Source organism: Grus americana, chromosome 15 (assembly GCF_028858705.1).
Source record: "Grus americana isolate bGruAme1 chromosome 15, bGruAme1.mat, whole genome shotgun sequence".
NCBI lineage: Eukaryota > Metazoa > Chordata > Aves > Gruiformes > Gruidae > Grus > Grus americana.
The window spans coordinates 15,003,046-15,021,298 of NC_072866.1; the positions used below are offsets into that span (position 1 = coordinate 15,003,046).

The 18,253-nt window shown below is 36.6% G+C and overlaps 1 protein-coding gene across 7 annotated transcripts in view; it reads right to left on the reverse strand.

Annotated features, from left to right (window-relative positions):
- Positions 1-1,642: 1,642 nt before the first annotated feature.
- TRRAP (transformation/transcription domain associated protein) overlaps positions 1,643-18,253 on the reverse strand; it is a 98,973-nt gene continuing 82,362 nt past the window's right edge. For all 7 annotated transcript variants that reach the window (XM_054843172.1, XM_054843174.1, XM_054843171.1 and 4 more), the window contains 6 exons: positions 11,723-11,948; positions 10,938-11,155; positions 8,081-8,265; positions 6,170-6,373; positions 4,999-5,193; positions 1,643-2,857 (listed from right to left, as the gene is read on the reverse strand). In XM_054843172.1, coding sequence (XP_054699147.1) covers positions 2,573-2,857; positions 4,999-5,193; positions 6,170-6,373; positions 8,081-8,265; positions 10,938-11,155; positions 11,723-11,948 — 1,313 coding nt within the window. In that variant the 3' untranslated portion in view covers positions 1,643-2,572. The remainder of the gene's footprint in view (positions 2,858-4,998; positions 5,194-6,169; positions 6,374-8,080; positions 8,266-10,937; positions 11,156-11,722; positions 11,949-18,253) is intronic.

Here is an 18,253-nt window from a genome sequence, read left to right on the forward strand (position 1 = left end):
TTCATTTATTTTCCAGGCTTTTTTTCTAAAAATATGACATTTTTCCATAAATACATTACTGCAAATGTGCTTTTCATTTACAAGAGCTAAGGGTAAAGCTTTCCTTTTCATTTACAAGTCAATAATATCTTAATTTTTATTTTCAAAATCGCATTTTATTTTTCCTGCTATATTATAGGTATATCCCAAGGGGGGAGAAAAATGCATTTAAGTTGGAGTGCAAGGTATCTTCATTTCTAATACTAGATGTACTTATTACTGGTCAAAGAGCAGGTGCAAATTCATAAGTTAACCTAGCAAAACCAGACATTCCCCTATATACTATGTTTAATTGGCACACACTGTAACATTTATGCACTGCTAACATATAGCAAAATATTCTGTACTAACCCCCAAAGGCTTCATGCCCAGTACAACACTGGAATATCCCACCTGAAAGGTAATGAAGACTGAGCAAATTACCGATACCCGAGGTCTGACATGACAAAGCGATGCCTCCCAGCCAAACATACAGTAAAAACCTGTTTAACACTTAGACTGCAAATGGGTTTAAATTCATCAACTTAACTAAGCAATTTTGAGTTCATATTACAGTCATGGCTGCAAACTCTGTCTGTGTATTTCTATATACTTGTATATGCATACATACATAGCCCTTTCTGTCCATCAACATCGCTTCTCTCTATGCGAGGTTCAGTGCTGCTGGTGTTAGCAGAACTGCGGTAGAAGACGAACAGCCAAGAGGGACACGTACCCCTGCAGAATGCTGACACTCAAGTCCGTATCGATTGACTGGTCCCGCTAATGGCTGTGAAGATGAACGTAACAGGTCTTTTTGCAACTTTAAGAGACCTATGGAAAGCACACATTGCTTTGTTTTTAAATAATGACTCGACTACAGTCATACCTACCGCAAGCCTTGATCTGCAGGTAACCAATGAGTTGGGTTCATCTGTTAAGTTGCAGGTGAGCTCACCCACCCAGGAAAAGTCATCAGACTGGCTTTTAGAAACTCCCCCAGTCTCACAAACAGCACACTACTGAACGGTGCTGATTAACTTCAATTGTGCCTCTCACGTTATTCTGAAATCTCTAAAGAACCTTGTGACTGTTTATTTAAAAGAAAAAAAAAAAACAAAAACAAAACCAGACTGACTGACCGACCCATCCTTTTGCTATGGCAATCAAGATCATCTTTGTTTCTGTGGGAACAGCAGAAATCCCCTAATAGGGTTCATCTGCAGATAAAATCTTGGTCTCTGAACAATTATTTAAAAGGTGAATTTCTTGTAGACACAAAACAGACTATTCCATTTAAAGAAACATTTAGAAAACGGATGGTTAACACATTAATTGATTGGCTAGGAAGAACAACTGTACACCCCATGAAGATGTTCTTGTCATATACATACTTCCTATTTGCAGCTCTTCTGTAAACAAATTCAACACCATACATGAGAACATCACACCCACATCTCATTAATACAGCCCTCACCCTTAAACATACAGGCTGGCTTCATTTATTAAAGATTACACCTGCTTTTGTGTCTATTTAGTCCATAGTATTATATTAAAAATAGTCTAAATAAAATGAATACCACAGAGAATTTTACAAAATATTTATTTTGAAAAAAATCACTCTGTACAAATTTAACATTGTCAACACCGAAGTTTTATAAAAAAATGCTAACACAACAGAAGGATGATCTGATCAGATTAAACTGATCTTTTCTTAAATTACAAAGAAACAGATTCATTCTAAGAAGCTATTGTAATTCTAAACATTAAAAAAAAGAGAGAGAACTTTGTAAGATTTTACTTTTTTAATCTATTACAGCCAAATACATGTATCAAAGGATGACTTTTTCCATCCTTTTTATAAACTTCCCTCCCCCCGCCCCTCCCAACACTGTCCACAACTAAACCAAATAGCCTAAGTGGTTTACACTTTTACTGTACATAGCCTGTGCTCCAAGAAAAGCTAGCACAATTTGATCATCATTTTCTCAGTGCCTAACGAGAAGTCACCTCTATACATTTGGTACAAAATTCTCTGTACAAACCAACTTTATTCATGTAAATTTGAACCAAAGTTGAATGAGAAGTATTTATTTGTGCCTTCAATTTGGTATAGTGAAGGGACAGTGATTAAGTAAAATTCGGTAACTGGGAATACTGTCTTTTTTTTTTTAATTACTATTGTATAAAAAAATTAATATACTGCAGGTCATTAGGAATGGCAGACCCTAAATCTAACAGTGCTAGTTTTATAGTCCTCATCATAAAATAAGATTTTTCTGTACATTATTTAAGTTTCCTCTCTTCATTTTAAGCTATTTGTGAAAGCTGTTGTTGCATATTAAACAACCTTTTCTGAACAGGAGGAAATGTCCTCTCAAGAAATTAAAAACAGTAAAATTGTCCTATTCCTTTAAACACGATTAAAATGAAGACTGACAAAATGCAGTGTGACAGGTAAGTCATGGTCTGGAAAGCTTTTTTCACATTTTCTTAACACAATATATGGCTCACACCACAAACAGCAGCAGAAAAAGCTATTGAAAATTTCAAGTTACAGCCAGGGGTGCCAGGCAGGATCCATACGACAGAGATTATCCAAGCTATTTGCAGCTGCTACCAGAGTGTTGACTTTGCTTTCTCCTCCTTCAAACTGAGCAAGATTATGAAGTCGAGTCATGATAGCAGTAACAGCTTTTTGAACTAGGGAAACCAGCTGCTGGCTGTCCATATTTTCGGGTTGCCCAGCTGCTGAGAGTGGAGAGGAAGTATCCTCTTGCGTTTTTTTGTGCCATGCAATTATTTCATCCCGTAGCACAGTTTTTAGGATGCCATCAACCTATGTGAAGGAGAAAAATCAGACTATTATATTTAATCCAAAGAACCATCAGGGATTATAGAATTGTAACGAGACTTGTCAATGGCATTTTGACACTTTTGGTCCCGCTTTACAATCTCAGTCTTTTCAAGATGAGTGTGGCTTCCAACTGCCTTTACTATTTCCTCTCAAGGGTTTTCTTTTCATAAAAAGCTTTCATTATGAAAGCACAACACAGTGACTCCTACAGAAATGAAAAATCACATAAATTTTAACATATAGTAAGAGCTTCATGCACAAATACAGTTATTTTATGACTTTTCCCACACACAAACACACCAGTCTTGTGCAAAGATTAAGAGAGCTTTGCAAAGTTGGGGGTTTTTTTTTTTTTGCAATGATTACACTCTCAGGGAATGCTGTGTTCTGCCAAATAGGGAAAGAACGCTGACTGCAACATACATACATATATATGTATATACATATGTATATATAGGTCAGTTCTAGTCTTGGATGAAAAAGAAATGCCTGCAACAAATAGCTTCCTGTTTTGTCTCATCACTGAGTCAAGTTACTGACATTAATCTGTTAACTCCAACAGTTTTGAGCTTCTAAAACAAACTTCTAGGTATCCAGTCAGTCAAATTCACTGTTTGCACATAACAAATAAAACATTTTGTAACACATAAAGGTATTAGGCCAACATATATTAAACATATTAAATATATTTTATGCACATTTGTAACAAAAATAAATGCAGAAAACGTTAAAAGCATTCCTCTTAAGTCTGAAAAAGAAAAGGACAGATAATCTAAAGCATTAATCACTACATGCCTGAACTGAGCTAGGCACCCATTGCTCCAAAAAGAATAAATGGGCACCTGTGCTCTGATCTTCAGGAAATCATAGAATATCTCAGGTTGGAAGGGACCCATAAGGATCATCGAGTCCAGGTCCCTGCTCCTCGCAGGACTACCTAAAACTAAAACGTAAGACTAAGAGCGTCATGCAGGAGCTCCTTGAACTCTGGAAGGCTTGGTGCCATGACTACTTCCTTGGGGACCCTGTTCCAGGGACCCACCACCCTCTCAGAGAAGAGCCTTTTCCTAATGTCCAATCTGAACTTCCCCTGATGCAGCTTCATCCCACTTCCTCGTGTCCACGATCAGCGCCTCCCCCTCCGCTCCCCACTTGAGGAAGTTGAGGACTGTGGTGAGGTCCCCCTCAGCCTTCCCATCTCCAAGCTGAACAAGCCAAGTGTCCTGCCCTCGAGACCTTTCACCACCTTCGTCGCCCTCCTCTGGACACACTCTAAGAGTCTGATGTCCTCCTCCTACTGAGGCACCCAGAACTGCACACAGTACTCGAGGTGGGGCCAAACCAAATTGATGCGGCAAGTCTAATTGGGTACACATCATTCAGATGTTGAAATTACAGGCTATGTCTGCAAATTTGTTTGCACGTATAGACAAGGCTTTGTAAGGTAGGATGATGAATTATTAAAAAAAAATTCTAACACAGCTTTCTGTATTATAAAGAAAAAAATCACTTTAGGATATTTTCCATCTTTTAAAGAGTAACTAGCTCACACCATAGCTACAGTACGTTCTGTGCAATGTCTTTCTGGTGCAAATTGCTTGCCTAAGTGCAAGATGGCTCATTTTTGGAAAGCATTAGAATTTAAAAGGAAGTTAGACAATTTCTTTAGAAAACTACACCCTGCTAAGAGCTAGAATCCATCAAAGTAACAGTATATCTTTAGCATTCTATTCCCCTAACAAAGGGCCAAGATGCAATTCTGTTCACAGATTATTATGAAAATTCTAAATGATACTGCATTTGTCATTTTACTATCTACCACTGCCAGAATTTGTAAGTATTTATGAAGCTAGAGCACTGAAACAATCATCCTGAATTAACATGCTTGGACAAAAATTTAAATTAAGAGCAGAATCACACCTATCTTCCTCCTATTCTTTTCCAAAAAGCCAAATTGCAAACATTTCAGCTGGCCTTTGTGATGACCTTAGGGTAAGATTTAAAAACAAATACAGACTGTTCTGTTTCTATCTTAGCCAAGAAAGTGCTGTTCAGTTTATATATTGCCAAATATGACACGCCTGCAAACAACCTTTCAGAAGGGATACAAAAGGTATACGAACCTTAAAGTTTGGCTGTGCAAAGCAGCGAGCTACTGCAATCATAGATGCAGTGAGTGGACCAGACACCCCAATGGTGGTAAGAAATTCAGAAATGTTTGGTGTAAGCCGGAACGGAACTGGACGATTGGCATCCAAATCTCCAGTAGCATCGTTAATGTCAAAGCGAAAGTAAGCTACATTTAGCTTGCCAGTATCCTGGATTTAAAAGCAAGATACGCAAAAGTAATTAAAGGAACAGATTTTCATTAATGAAACCAAAAGAAGTTGGATTTTTGTTTACTGTTAATACTCAGAGTACAAATAGCATTCCCATAGCTTTTCACACTTTCAGTCAAACAGTTTTTCATCAAAAAAGTTAAAGGCATGCACAAAATCAGGTACATATTTCTCTCAAAATGTGTGTCCAAAACCCCTTACTAAATACACGTTATTGTAATATAAAACTTAAGGAATAGATTCTTCTGTAGCATGGTCTATAAGGAGTCATGCTGACAGACAGATCTCTAGTCTCTATGCATCCCAGCTCCAGGTAAGCGTTCTCTAGGCATTGTTCACTCCAGGTAAACATCTGGATGCTTATTTAGAGGGATTAAAGAACCTTAATTGCTATACAGAGTATAGCCCTCCACATATTAAAACAGCATTAAGACTTTAATATATACCACCTTTGCCCTACCAAGGTGGCAAGCCTCATTTTAAATGTTGGGTTAAAAGAGAAAAATCACTATTAATAGGAGTTGTAGCTTGACATGATGGCAATGCTGAAATGAGAATAGTATTTGAAAAAGGGTATTCCCCTTTAAGAAAATGAAGCTCTACATTTTTTAAATTTTTTTTTAATCTGTTTGACACAGAGATATGTTCAAAGCAATATATCTGAAGGAGGACTAAAAAGAGAGACTTATCAGTCATTTACATGAACAGTTCCAGTATCTAAAAACTGTTTTACAAAGTTCTAAATTCTCACCACAGAGGTAGAGCTGATGTCCACGGGGACTGCAGTTTAAATTACTACCTGCATGATGGGCAGTCACATATAAATGAAAAGCCTACTGAAATGCACTGTTAATTATATAGATCGAATTGCCGTTTTGACTCATTTCAAAAGTATAGTCCAAATTTCCATTTGATCAAAGACGACAGCATGCATCTAGAACAAACTAAAGCATACCTGGGCAATCTGCAGCATTTCAGGGTTGAGTCTATTTAAATGAAAGATGAATTCTGCAAAGCCAATTAGGGCTAACTGAATAGTGAACATCTTCCGAAAAGTCCAGTAATCCGTAGCGTTGGGGAATGTATGTAAAGCCCACTCCTTAAGCATACTGCGTGGCACCATGTTACTCTGTACTTCTTTAAGTATATCTCTCAGAACCTACATATGAAAAGTATTACTTGAAAGAGATCATTTTTAATACACTTCTTAGCAACAGACAAATATGCCAAAAGCAACTACCAAACAACTTCTCTCAACTGCTGTATCCCATTTTGGGAAAAACATCCTGAACTCAGACGCTTTCAATCCAACACTGTTTCCTGACTTCTTTCTCAAAATACATCTAATACTTTGTTAGCCCACCCTTTGCAAAGCTAGAAAATATTCTTTATCTGAAAAGACTAAGTTTTTAATGAAGCCATATAAGCATGAGAACTGCAAAGAGGCATCTCAAAAAACCTGAGACTGAAAAGTTACATAACCTGATTTGAAATACCTTCTATTCGAGACTTTCGAGAAACTCAGAAGTGAGTGAAAGAGACGTTCAAGTCACGATGCTGTACTTCCTTATGGGAAACTAACGGAACATACTTCACTATTTTCTAGCTTCAGTGCAAGCTGGATGTGCATTTTGCAGCAATAAAATAATTGTCAGCAATAAATCCTTTATTTTTGCAAAATGACAAGCTTTGATATTATACACAGGACCTACAAAGCATGCAACCTAAGGATGGCTCTCTGCATCGTTAATTCAGATACAGGGTAAAAGGTAAAGGATTTTTATTACAGAAGATAGGCAAAGACACTGGGTAAAGTAATTTGTATCATGTATTATATTACAGCAAAATTACCTCAAATACACAAAAAGATAAAAGCTGAGATCTGTATTCAACTGGATCTGTAAGTGAACATTATGCAATATTTTTTTCCCTAGATGTAAACATTTGCAGTCTACCAGAATATTTAATTACTGTAGCACATACTAGTCTAATCAATTAGAAAGAGAAATAAAGTTAGGATCTGTTCCATTACACCAGAAAGCATGATAGTCACACTGACTTCAATTAAATGGCTGTTAAAGAGTTTCATAACCTGAAGAAAAAATTCTCAAAATAGAAACAGATGTTACATAACACTTCATTTTATTTTGTAACAAAGAAAGTCTGGAAAGATAGTTTCTCTAAATGATGTCTGTGATACATGTGTACCATGTATTTTCTAATAGCTATACTGGAAATGGGACTGGCATTTTATGTAAGAATTTGCACTAACCTTAAGATAAAAAACATAAAATAACCTTATTTGTCACAATTGGATGTTTGATGGAGGTTACAGAGAGAGGTAGCTTTGTTCTTTCCGAGTACCATCATTTATTAGGGTGAGATTACTCAACTGTTTCTATTTGATTTCGATGAAATGAATCCACTGGCAATTTCAGGAGATACATTAGAACAGCACAGAGAAGCCTGCATCACCATACCATGCTGTAACTGCTTATGGAAATTAGGAATGCCATTTCCCATGTTATCAATTAATTATTTTCAAAGTGCTACATGAAAGGGCCAAAAAGCAATCAATGCCTTGTCTGGTTTTGGTTGCAGTTAACCAAAACAACTTAAGAGTAAAACAAATGCAGCTTTTTTGAAGCTTTCAAAGATAATACAAAACACCAAAGAGATGTAAGGAGTTCCCAAGAATACATTAAGCAAAACCAAAACAAAACCCCCAAAAATCAAAGCACCAGCTCTGCAAAATGTATCTGTCTCACATCTAATGAGAAGTGAAGGGTCGGGGTTTTGGGGAGATTGGACACCGTAGAGTCTGCAAGAAAAGCCCTTGATTAAAATTCCTTATATATTCTAATACCTGATGGCTAGCTTGAGTCCCCCGTGCTTGGACCGTTGCCAGTCTGTCATAGTAACGAGAAATAGGGTTGTCATGCTCAATGCCTTTCTTGGCACAGCGTTGCTTATAGATCTCCACCAGGGAAAGAGAAGAGGGATTGTCTTCGACCAAACGCATCTGTGGAGAAACTGCTACAACACGAGGGACTAGGAGTCATGTGAGAAACATGAGAGAAGATGGGACAGGGTGCAGAGAGAGCAAAACAAAAACAGTTAATCCATAACCCAAATACTAAAAGAAGAATTAGCACGCATGTATCAGCCCTTAAAACATGGCTGTGATAATCAACTGAAGTGTATCAAGAGAAATTTTTTGTTACTACACTCATAACTAATTCACAAGCTCAGTTAAAAAGAAAGCAAGTAGGATAGCAGATTTTTATCTTAACAGAAGCATCTCAACTATATTATAAAAAAAATTATTCTTCCTACTTTTCTTTATCTGCAGAAGAGAAGATAATATTTTGTTCAGATGCAAACGGGTTTGTAGTATCTGATTACATGATACTGGCATTATGTCAATAAAAATGACTCTGAAGAACAAAACTACTAAACTCAACAGGGTATTTAAAGTGATTCAGAAAAACCAGAGGAAAAAAATCTGAACATAGTTGAGGAACAGATGTTTAAACGACACTATGTGAAAATAACATAGGGAAGATGCAGCAAAATATTCACTAAGTAGTAAACTGAAGCCACTGAGCTCTTCCCTGATGAGCAGTAAACTTGCAAAAACCCGACTGGCACTTCCATGGTGCTCGACAGATGTATCATCCTGCGGAGGCTGATGTGCACCCCACCGACACCACGACAGACAAGCCTCTTCCCTGGCTAGCCTGTCCACTGACACTGTGTGTGCTGTCTGACAGCGACCTCCAGTTACCACCAAATCTGTTCTCTCAGCACTTCCCTCAGCAGCTATAATAATTAACCTCAGAAATATAGGGAAAACTTGTTTAAATGCATTTAAATTGTTTGATGTAATTTCTTCAATCATAAAGAAGAAAACGCATTCTGCAGAAGGAAGGGGTGTTAATGAGCTGTTTCTTCTGGTCTGCTTCCATTAACCTCTGGCAGCAGAGAAATGAATGTTCTTTAGGTTCTTTCACATAGTATCAAACCACAAGTACGGAATTATTTCCAAAACCACTGTAGTGTAAAAACAGCTCTTTGAAGGAAAACACGTTACTTTACTAATCATGTTATATAGAGGAGGTATTTCTGTATCAGTAGCCTTCTTTATCGTATCTTTCAAGGCTTTATCTACTGCATTTCTGCTATTTTGGCCTCAGAGTGATGCAAAACTGTCTTCACATATGTAGAGATACTATATTTACCTTTTCTGATAACAAATCCTTTGGCTTGTACATTTTGGTCTTTTTAAAGTTAGAGCTGAAATACACATTTCTAGTTCTGTAAGAGCAACTTGCATCATCTGGCCACCTAAGCTCATGACAGCAACTCCATGGCAACAGAAACTATTAGCCCAAAAAGGAGGACTGATAAAATCACGCTTTTTAAAAATCAGATTCCAGCACTTTTAAAAAGGACAACAGCAAAGCAGCAGCTTTGTCTTAGTGTCTTTGATTAAAGTTTCCCTTGTCCATAATATATTTCCTGCTCACCAACCAAGGATTATTAGAACTGACTAATGCAATGTACAGAACTCATTTATATCAAGTTAGTAAGTGATTCATTGACCTTCTGAAATGGAAAGTATTTATATATTACTAGGAAGTAACTACACAGCTGTAAGCTGAATTCGCCAACAGCCTCAGTATCTGGGAAACACAAGAGTTTAACTATTTTAAAGCATTTACATCTGTAATTGTATCTGAATCACAAGCAGATCAAGTATGTTGCCAGGTGAGACACTGATATTCTCTGTTTCTCATTTCAAGAATAAATTATTTATAATCAACACATGAAAAAGACAAGATACACAAGGAAAGAGAAAGAATTAAGACTGCGTGTTTGGCCTTCATTCAGTTCCTGTTTTGAAATGCCTAAATACCTGACCATTTTATTACATGAGTATTTTGGCAATTTATCCACATAAACCACAAAGGAACCCTCCTCATTAAGGCCTCCCTATCATTATGTTTGGTAATTCTCTAATGTTTAAGCATTGCCTGGCAATGCTGTTGGCAAAGTGCACTCTCCAAACCAAGTAACCTTCTATAAGATGACAGAGGTACAGCCAACAGAAGTCCTGCATCCAAAATCTAGATTATGAATGAATTTATTTGGCAACAGCTAGCCAGTCAGTACAAATTCCTGAAAGTTAACATCACCATGGATATATAAAGTTACTTCAAAAATTACAAAGATATGGTCTCATATCAGAGAATTAAAAACTAGGTATCAAATTCCAAGCTCTATTAAAAAATTCTTTCTTCTTCTGTGTTATGTTTAAGAGGTAAATGAAATTCAGTATTCGTATATTGCAACTTGGGTAGAAAAAGTTTTGTTCTGTCCCTCCCCAGTTGTCTCTGAATGCTTGTTCTGAAGTACATGTATCCATTTCCATAGCAACAGATCCAATGGGCATGCCTCTGCCTTATATATGTTATTCACAACTACTTTATACTATAAATGATGCGTGTAAACTCTTCTAAAAACACCCTAGATCACATGCAATCAACTTAACCTCTTCAGAGTCGTGCTACAATGCCAGAAGACTAAATCACCTAGACAGATGTGAATTTACCTTAAAAACCTCACTTATCAGTGATTAGTTGCAGTCAAAAACTTTAGCAGCTATAAACTTTGAGTATAACATATATTTAAAAATAATACAAAATATCTCTTTTCAGTACCTGTAAAAAACAAATGTCTTTTTGTGGTTTCCTTCCTTTTCTCTAAGCACGGGTTCAAAAGGCGAAGAAGTTGTAATACCCGCTCTTCTCTGCGAGACTCTGTCAGGCAAGCATCATTCATGACCAGATAGGGGTAAATCTTTCCATTATGGCCTCGGATATAGAGTCTTCTAGCTGCAGTGTTGTGTTTCTGAACTATCTCCACTCTGGGCATAAACCTGTCAGGAAGAAAGGGGTATTAAAGCACCTCAGCTAATCTCCTCTGATATTAAATCCTGATGTAAATAACCAAGCCAAACAAAAAACAAAACAAAACAAACAAAACCCCAACCAAAACCACCAGAGAAGTAAGGCAGTGCAACTGTATTATAAGGTACAATGCTACTATCCAGCTAGCCCATGGTTTCTATTTTGTAGTCAAAATGCTCTTCTGTTTGAATTTGTTTATTTAAGAAAACACAATTCTTGAGCAAAATTGATCATCAGATCAGACTTTTATCACTATTTTGAAGAATACCTCCTCTATGGACTACAATAGAACTAATCTCAACTTATGTCAACATAAAAGAAAACCAAATATACTCTTCACGTAACAGTACAGTTGCTTAGTGAGGCAATGTAAGATTACCAAAGGAGGAAAAAAGAAAGGTGGTATACCAAAGTATGACTCTATATATGTCATTTAAATATATGAAGTGTACATGACATCTACTTTTGCAGAGTGGACGGATGGAAGAGGTTTTCTCTGTTTTCATAATTACAACTACCAAAGGGGTTTAGGTTACCTTGCTATCTTGATGTAGTAATGTGTTGGCTTTGGCATAAGGAATTCTCCAGGTATCTCTACTTCTGCAGTTTGAGCTGAAAAATTACTTAGAAAGCGGCACTTTTCCTCTATGAGAAAGAACTTCGGAAGCTGTTTAGTTTTTGCCTCCAGAATTTTGATCCATTTCTTCAGTTTAGAGATAAGATTGTGAAGTTTCATTGACCCTGGCACACTGAAGTCAAAATCTAAAAGACAAAAAAAAAAATTAAAAAAAATATATACATACATTCTCAGCATTTCAAACTCTATATAGGTATTTAACTATCAAGTGTTTGAAGTCTGCATTTTCAAAGAGGTACTTTCAGCCATATGCCCTCAAGCAAAATACTTTAAGGAGTCCCACATACAGCACACAGACCTGTTAAAAAAAAGCATCACACTGGTCTCCAATACTACAGTCAAATGGAAAGCTGCTACAATCAGCAGCTCACACAAAAAAAGGAAAGCAAATCCAAAGAAACATGGCTACCTATGAACCCTAAACACTAAGAAAAACTAGCCCGTTCAGACAAACACAGAAGAGACACAAGAATCATTAAGGCAGAGTCAGGGTACAATTGGTATAGGATCATACAACAGCAAGAACACTACAACTGGATGTCGGAGGAGAACAAATCATCCAATCCAGTAGTGCAAACCGAACGCACACGCAGAGCTGTACTGCTTTTACAAGACAGGCTCTGTTGAATATTTCATCTCTCTATAGAAAATCTTTTTAGTAAAGTCCTAAAATTATACTTAATTCAAACCTCTCAGAATTTCCTACTCTGCTACACAGCTCTAAGATATTCTCTATTATTTAGTACATGATTAAATTCCCAAGATTTTCCTGTTTTACAGTCATGCAAACATCAGAAAAACATACTGTGAAAATTTTAAATTCTATTACTGTATTTAACTGTCTATATACTTCAACCAGACAGACTGCATAGAAAGCAAGCAGTAATAAACCAATTGATTAGATTAGATCAGATCATCTAGTGAAAGAGGAAAAGAGGAAAAGTAAGCTTATTTTACAGTCTAGCACTATAATTTTCTGCCTGCTTCATTAAAAGTGATTTATTTAAAATCAGCAGTGGCTTTTTACTTTTAAAAGGGATGGAAGAGCTTCAACTGACAATACAACGTAGAATCTGAGCAACTTCAGGACAAGTAGTAAAATTGTTGTTACTAATATTCTCCTATTGTGAGCTGCCAGAAAATTCTCTTTATTCTTTCGTGGCTTAGATAACAATTGCATGCCACCATGGGAAGAACAGGTATGACAGCCTAAGCAAAAAATGACAATATTATGCAAACAGCCTACTCTTTCCTTTGCAACATAGCAGTATTGCAGCGTGCAACTTTCTTCTCTAGCCCACATGAAAGTGAAGAACTTTCTCAAGGTCAATACGTGGTCTTCAATACACTATGCAGATAACTCTGTAACAGAAATCACTGCGGTATCAATCGTTTTCTGGGCCAACAAAAATGCCATCTTCTCAACACTGCTTTCACTACAGTTTCAGAACACAGCAAATAAATAAATAATGTGTTTGAATTTCCCAAAAGAGGGAAAATGAATAAACCACATTCACAAAATTATGGTTCAATACTTCAGTACCACAACAATGAGAGATTAAAACGCAATCGGTAAGAAGATAAAAAATTTGGTAGTTATGGCATCCCAAACTGTGCAAGTTAACTAACAGACTTGAATTTTTAAAAAGCATCGCTATAACAGAGTCTAAAAGATGCTGGTTTAAGTTCAACATGGTACAAGTGAAAAAGCAACAGCAAGAAAGAAAGAGAGAATGTTTCAGTATTTCTGAGATTTACAGCTAGAGCAGAACAAACAGAATCTTCATTATGGTTCAATACCACAGAAAATTAACACCGTCTCAAAAATAACTTTGAATCTTAATGCAGAAGCTATGTTTCAGCACATTACATACACACAGTACTTTCCTAAGTTGACGAAAAACAAAACCCAAACCAAACCAATCATGAGTGCTGCTCAGAGGGAAATCAATTTGACCACATAAATATACAACAAGCATCTATCTGCAAGTATGCTAACAGTGAATTAAGTACATGCGCACAGCCACTACTGCATATAAGAGTTTTTTTCAACCCCAATTAAAACCACTCAAAACTCTGATTATCCACAAGACTTACTGCTACAAGCAAGCTTAGAACATTTGTTCTCTTAGCCAGAAGGGTTCATACAATTCTATACACAGATTCTTGTTCTCCAAGTTCTCTTCTTTACATGTAGAGGATACTATAACCAAACAAAATAATGCAACCTAGGATTCCTTTCATTTTGGTGTTCTGTTACTTAAACAAAACATCAGAGAACACGTAACCCAACATATTGTGTATCCATAGCATTCTGATACGCTAAAAGCTTTCAGTTTAAGTCTTAAGTCTACTAACCCAAAACAGAGCAAAAAAACCCAGCACATAAAAAATCCTTTCCACTTCTAGAAGTAAAAAAATCTATAATGAAAAATACAGGTTCATATTTCTGGATGTTAGAAATTAGTGTAACTCTGTAACATTCCCTTTTCTTTTTCTACCTGGTATGGGCAGTGCATCTATTACAGATCACTGTAAAACACTCTTATTATAATCCCAAGCCTACCCTCTAGTGAGCAGTGGCAGTAAATCATTTCAGGGATGTGACAAAATTATTGAATCATTTATCTCCTGAATCCCTGAAGTGCAGGGAAGTATCACCAAACTGCAACTAGTTTTTGTGCTAATGAGAATCACTAAAGTAGTAAAACTATTCATCAATATCTATTCCTTGTAAAAAAAGTCATTCAGTTCACCACGAGAATAGCTCTAGTTTGTTCAAATGCCTATTTTCGGATTTTTGTTGTTGTTTTGTTTCCCAGTGGCAGATGGGAAAAACAGAGAGTTCAATTAGTTTTTTTGCTCATGTCACAGAGAGCCCATGTGAGAAGAAAAATCACTTTGGCTGGAAGAAAGGGAAATACAAAGCCAAACATTATTTGTGTACAAAGTCTCTCTGCTTTGCAGACATTTAATCTATATAAATAGTATTTTTGTTTCAAACACATCCAATTTTTCAGTACTTACTACTGAAGAACATCTTTCTCAAGTTAACACATGCTGATCTAAAATACCTTACTACTTACACCATCTTTTTGTAAACGGAATAGGAAGTTGACCCCCTCATCTTTAATAGAGATATTCACAGAAGATCATGATACAGACTGCAATTGAAGAAGCTTGCTCTCTGTTCTGAACACTCCTGAAGATTTTCCAGTGTGATATATGTATTTCAAACAAACATATTCTTTCAAAGTCTTGAATGCCTCAAAAATTGCTACCTGAATCCATCCAACCCAGCACGATTGGGAAGTTCACAGAATCCCAGACTGGTTTGGGTTGGAAGGGACCTTAAAGATCATCTAGTTCCACCCCCTGCCATGGGCAGGGACACCCTCCACCAGACCAGGTTGCCCAAAGCCCCATCCAACCTGGCCTTGGACACTTCCAGGGATGGGGCATCCACAACTTCTCTGCGAAACCTGGGCCAGTGCCTCAGCACCCTCACAGGGAAGAATTTCTTTCTAACATTTAGCCTAAATCTCCCCTTCTTCAGCTTAAGGCCATTCCCCTTGTCCTGTCACTCCCTGCCCTTGTAAACAGTTCTGGCCACTCTCAAAGAAAGGACAAACAGGGGCATAATCTTCCTGCCAGTGCAACAGACCTAAAAAATCCTGATGGTTCTTAACACAACTAGACAAAGCTCAGTACTTTTTGAATAAGGGCTGTACCACCACTTCTCATAAAGCAACACAAAAAAAGAACACACTTGAGTTAGCAAAATTAGAGTACCAAACCCCATGTCCACCCAAACCCTTTGACCTACAGAACATGAACATAGCATTAGAAAACAAAGAAAACCCCTCCAAATTAGGACAACAACTAAAAACTCCCTTCTGCTACACTGGCAGAAACCAGCTCTAATCAGTTAAAAGTAACAAGCAATTAATGCTTTTGGAGCAAGCAACAGTCCATTTGCAAGACTTTAAAGATTGCTCTGACCATAGACAAAGCCTGATTACACTAGAAGTTCATGACCGAAAGATCTTCAACTAAAAAGCTACGACACTCATCATGTAAGGTGCCACTTCGGACTGAAATGCAAGTTCAGCTTTGCAGAGGAGTTCAAATCCTTTATACATCTAATACTGCAGAAGGTCCAAGCATTCTCCAAGAGAGAAGAGATGTCTTGCTTTTGGAGTTATTATTCAGACATTTATATACTCTGTACTTTCCCAAATGTTCTTTTTAACCTCACAAGAGCTTTTGGAAAGCACCAACAAACATGAAAAGTCTCAGGCAGAGGTAAGCAGAAATACAAAGCAGGACTTCTGGTTTATCACTCAGCTCCAGCAAAACCAAGACTGCAAAGACCAGACCAAGGTCAAACATGATGCTAACTCCAATCTCTTGATCTGGATTTTCTGGATAACATCCTGTTACCTCAAACTTTGAATGGAAGTAAAGAAAGAGCTACCCAAGTGATGTTATGTTCACTCTCGAGACAAGAAAGAAGAAAAAAAAAATCCTTAAAAAAGCTGAAAATTAGTAGCAGAGCTCTTCCTCCTGCCCTCTGCCCACACTTCAGAGAAACAGTAGGACTTCAAGAAGTTTCCTTCTGATTACAGAGTTTCCACTTGCAGTACAGAATTCATTGTGCTGGGTGCCAAAACTCTCAAGAAAATTATCTTAGCCTTTAAGGGTATATTTTGGAATTTTCCATTTGTATTCGGCTTCAGTGGTGAGATGGTTGCAGCAAGAAGCACGATCCAAACTCTGAACTATCATCTGCCCACAAAAGAACAATTGAGGCAGTTTTTCTCCTTCTTTCACTGCTGAGAGAGCTCTCAAAGGGAGCATTTCTCAGCATTTGCCTGTTCTTTGATGTCAAAGGTTTAGCAGAAAAGGAGAAAAGGAACAAAGAACAGATGGTCAAAGAACTATGCATTTGAAGTTCCAGGGAAAAAAAAAGTCAAAGAAAAATTTAGTTTTAAAATACATAATATTATGATGGAAAAAGATGATCTATCAAAGCTCCAGCAGTCCAGGCAGTTGCAGACAAAGCATTTAGAATGTAAGAAATGGTGTGAGGGTCCCCAGTGGCTCCAAACAGGAATCAAGATGCAACTCAAGATGTTGGTGGAAGAGATTATGCAACCAAAGTTGAAAAGTGTCTATAAAACATAGCTGTCAACATTAATATGGAAATAACTGAAGAAAACAGTTTACTCCAAGGCACCTCCTCAGCTTGGATACTTTTGAAATGGAAGGCAACCACTGTAATTATCTGTCCATCATCTAAATGCAACTGGTACTGAGAATCAGAAAAACAAACATGAACATTCTAGTGTGACAAAAGGACACAGTAGGCATGATTTACAAATGGTTTCTCAGACGTTAAAACAGCCTTTGCTATCTTTAGTACACTAATCACAATCCTATTCATTTGTGTACATTTTACTGTTATTGCAAAATTAATAAAAAACTTTTCATTTTCTGCATAATGAATTAAGTGACAAAAATGCATAAGTATATCGATCAGTTTAATTTCTTCTGTTTTCCCACCCTTTGTGAATTAAAAGACTGAATTTATTAGATTAAAATAAAATCGAATCTAGCGCTAAGCAAAATGATTATTTTAATCCTGTTGACATTCATGTTTAATCATATTGAAAACATGAACCCTGCAACAAAAAAAATACAGAAAGCAATTACTTATTATTAAACTGAAGTTTACTAAGAAACACTTCATTTTATGACTTTACCTGACTTTTATGTCCAGGCCTATAGTGGTGTTCGTTATTTTATATGTTTATAAATGCTATGATTAGATAGCAAAACTGAAAACCTTAAATGTCATTTATAAAAAGACACGCAAAAAATACGCAACAGCATATAAAAACTGAAAATCTTCTCCATTTTTTATTTTAACTAAAAACTGCAACTGAATCAGATTAAACTTTCTTAATTGTTTCTCTCAAAACGTGCTGAAACATTAGTTTAGATGTTGCAGACTTAAGCCTAGCATTGTATTTAGTTTTCCTTTACACCTTGTGAAAACCCAGATCTCTCTAATGCTCAGAGAAAAGAAACTACGAGGTACTATGACAGACTAAAAATAACTCAAAACCAACAAAACCTGAGCATATCAACAACACTAAAAGCAATAAAAAAAAATGATTGTACTACTAATGTAAAGACATGTAAATCATTATTAAAAATGAAAAACAAGTCTAAACTTGTATTAAATGTGTTTTTTCCCCGTAAGCTTACGTCAAAGACACAAAACGTTTCTACTTCCATTACCCTCCCTAGTACACTTCATCCATTAAAAATTTAATCATATGGATCAGGACTTTCATTATCTGCTGTCATGCAAGTGTTGTGCCTCAAAAAGGACATCATGCAACACATAGCGTGCCCAAGATAT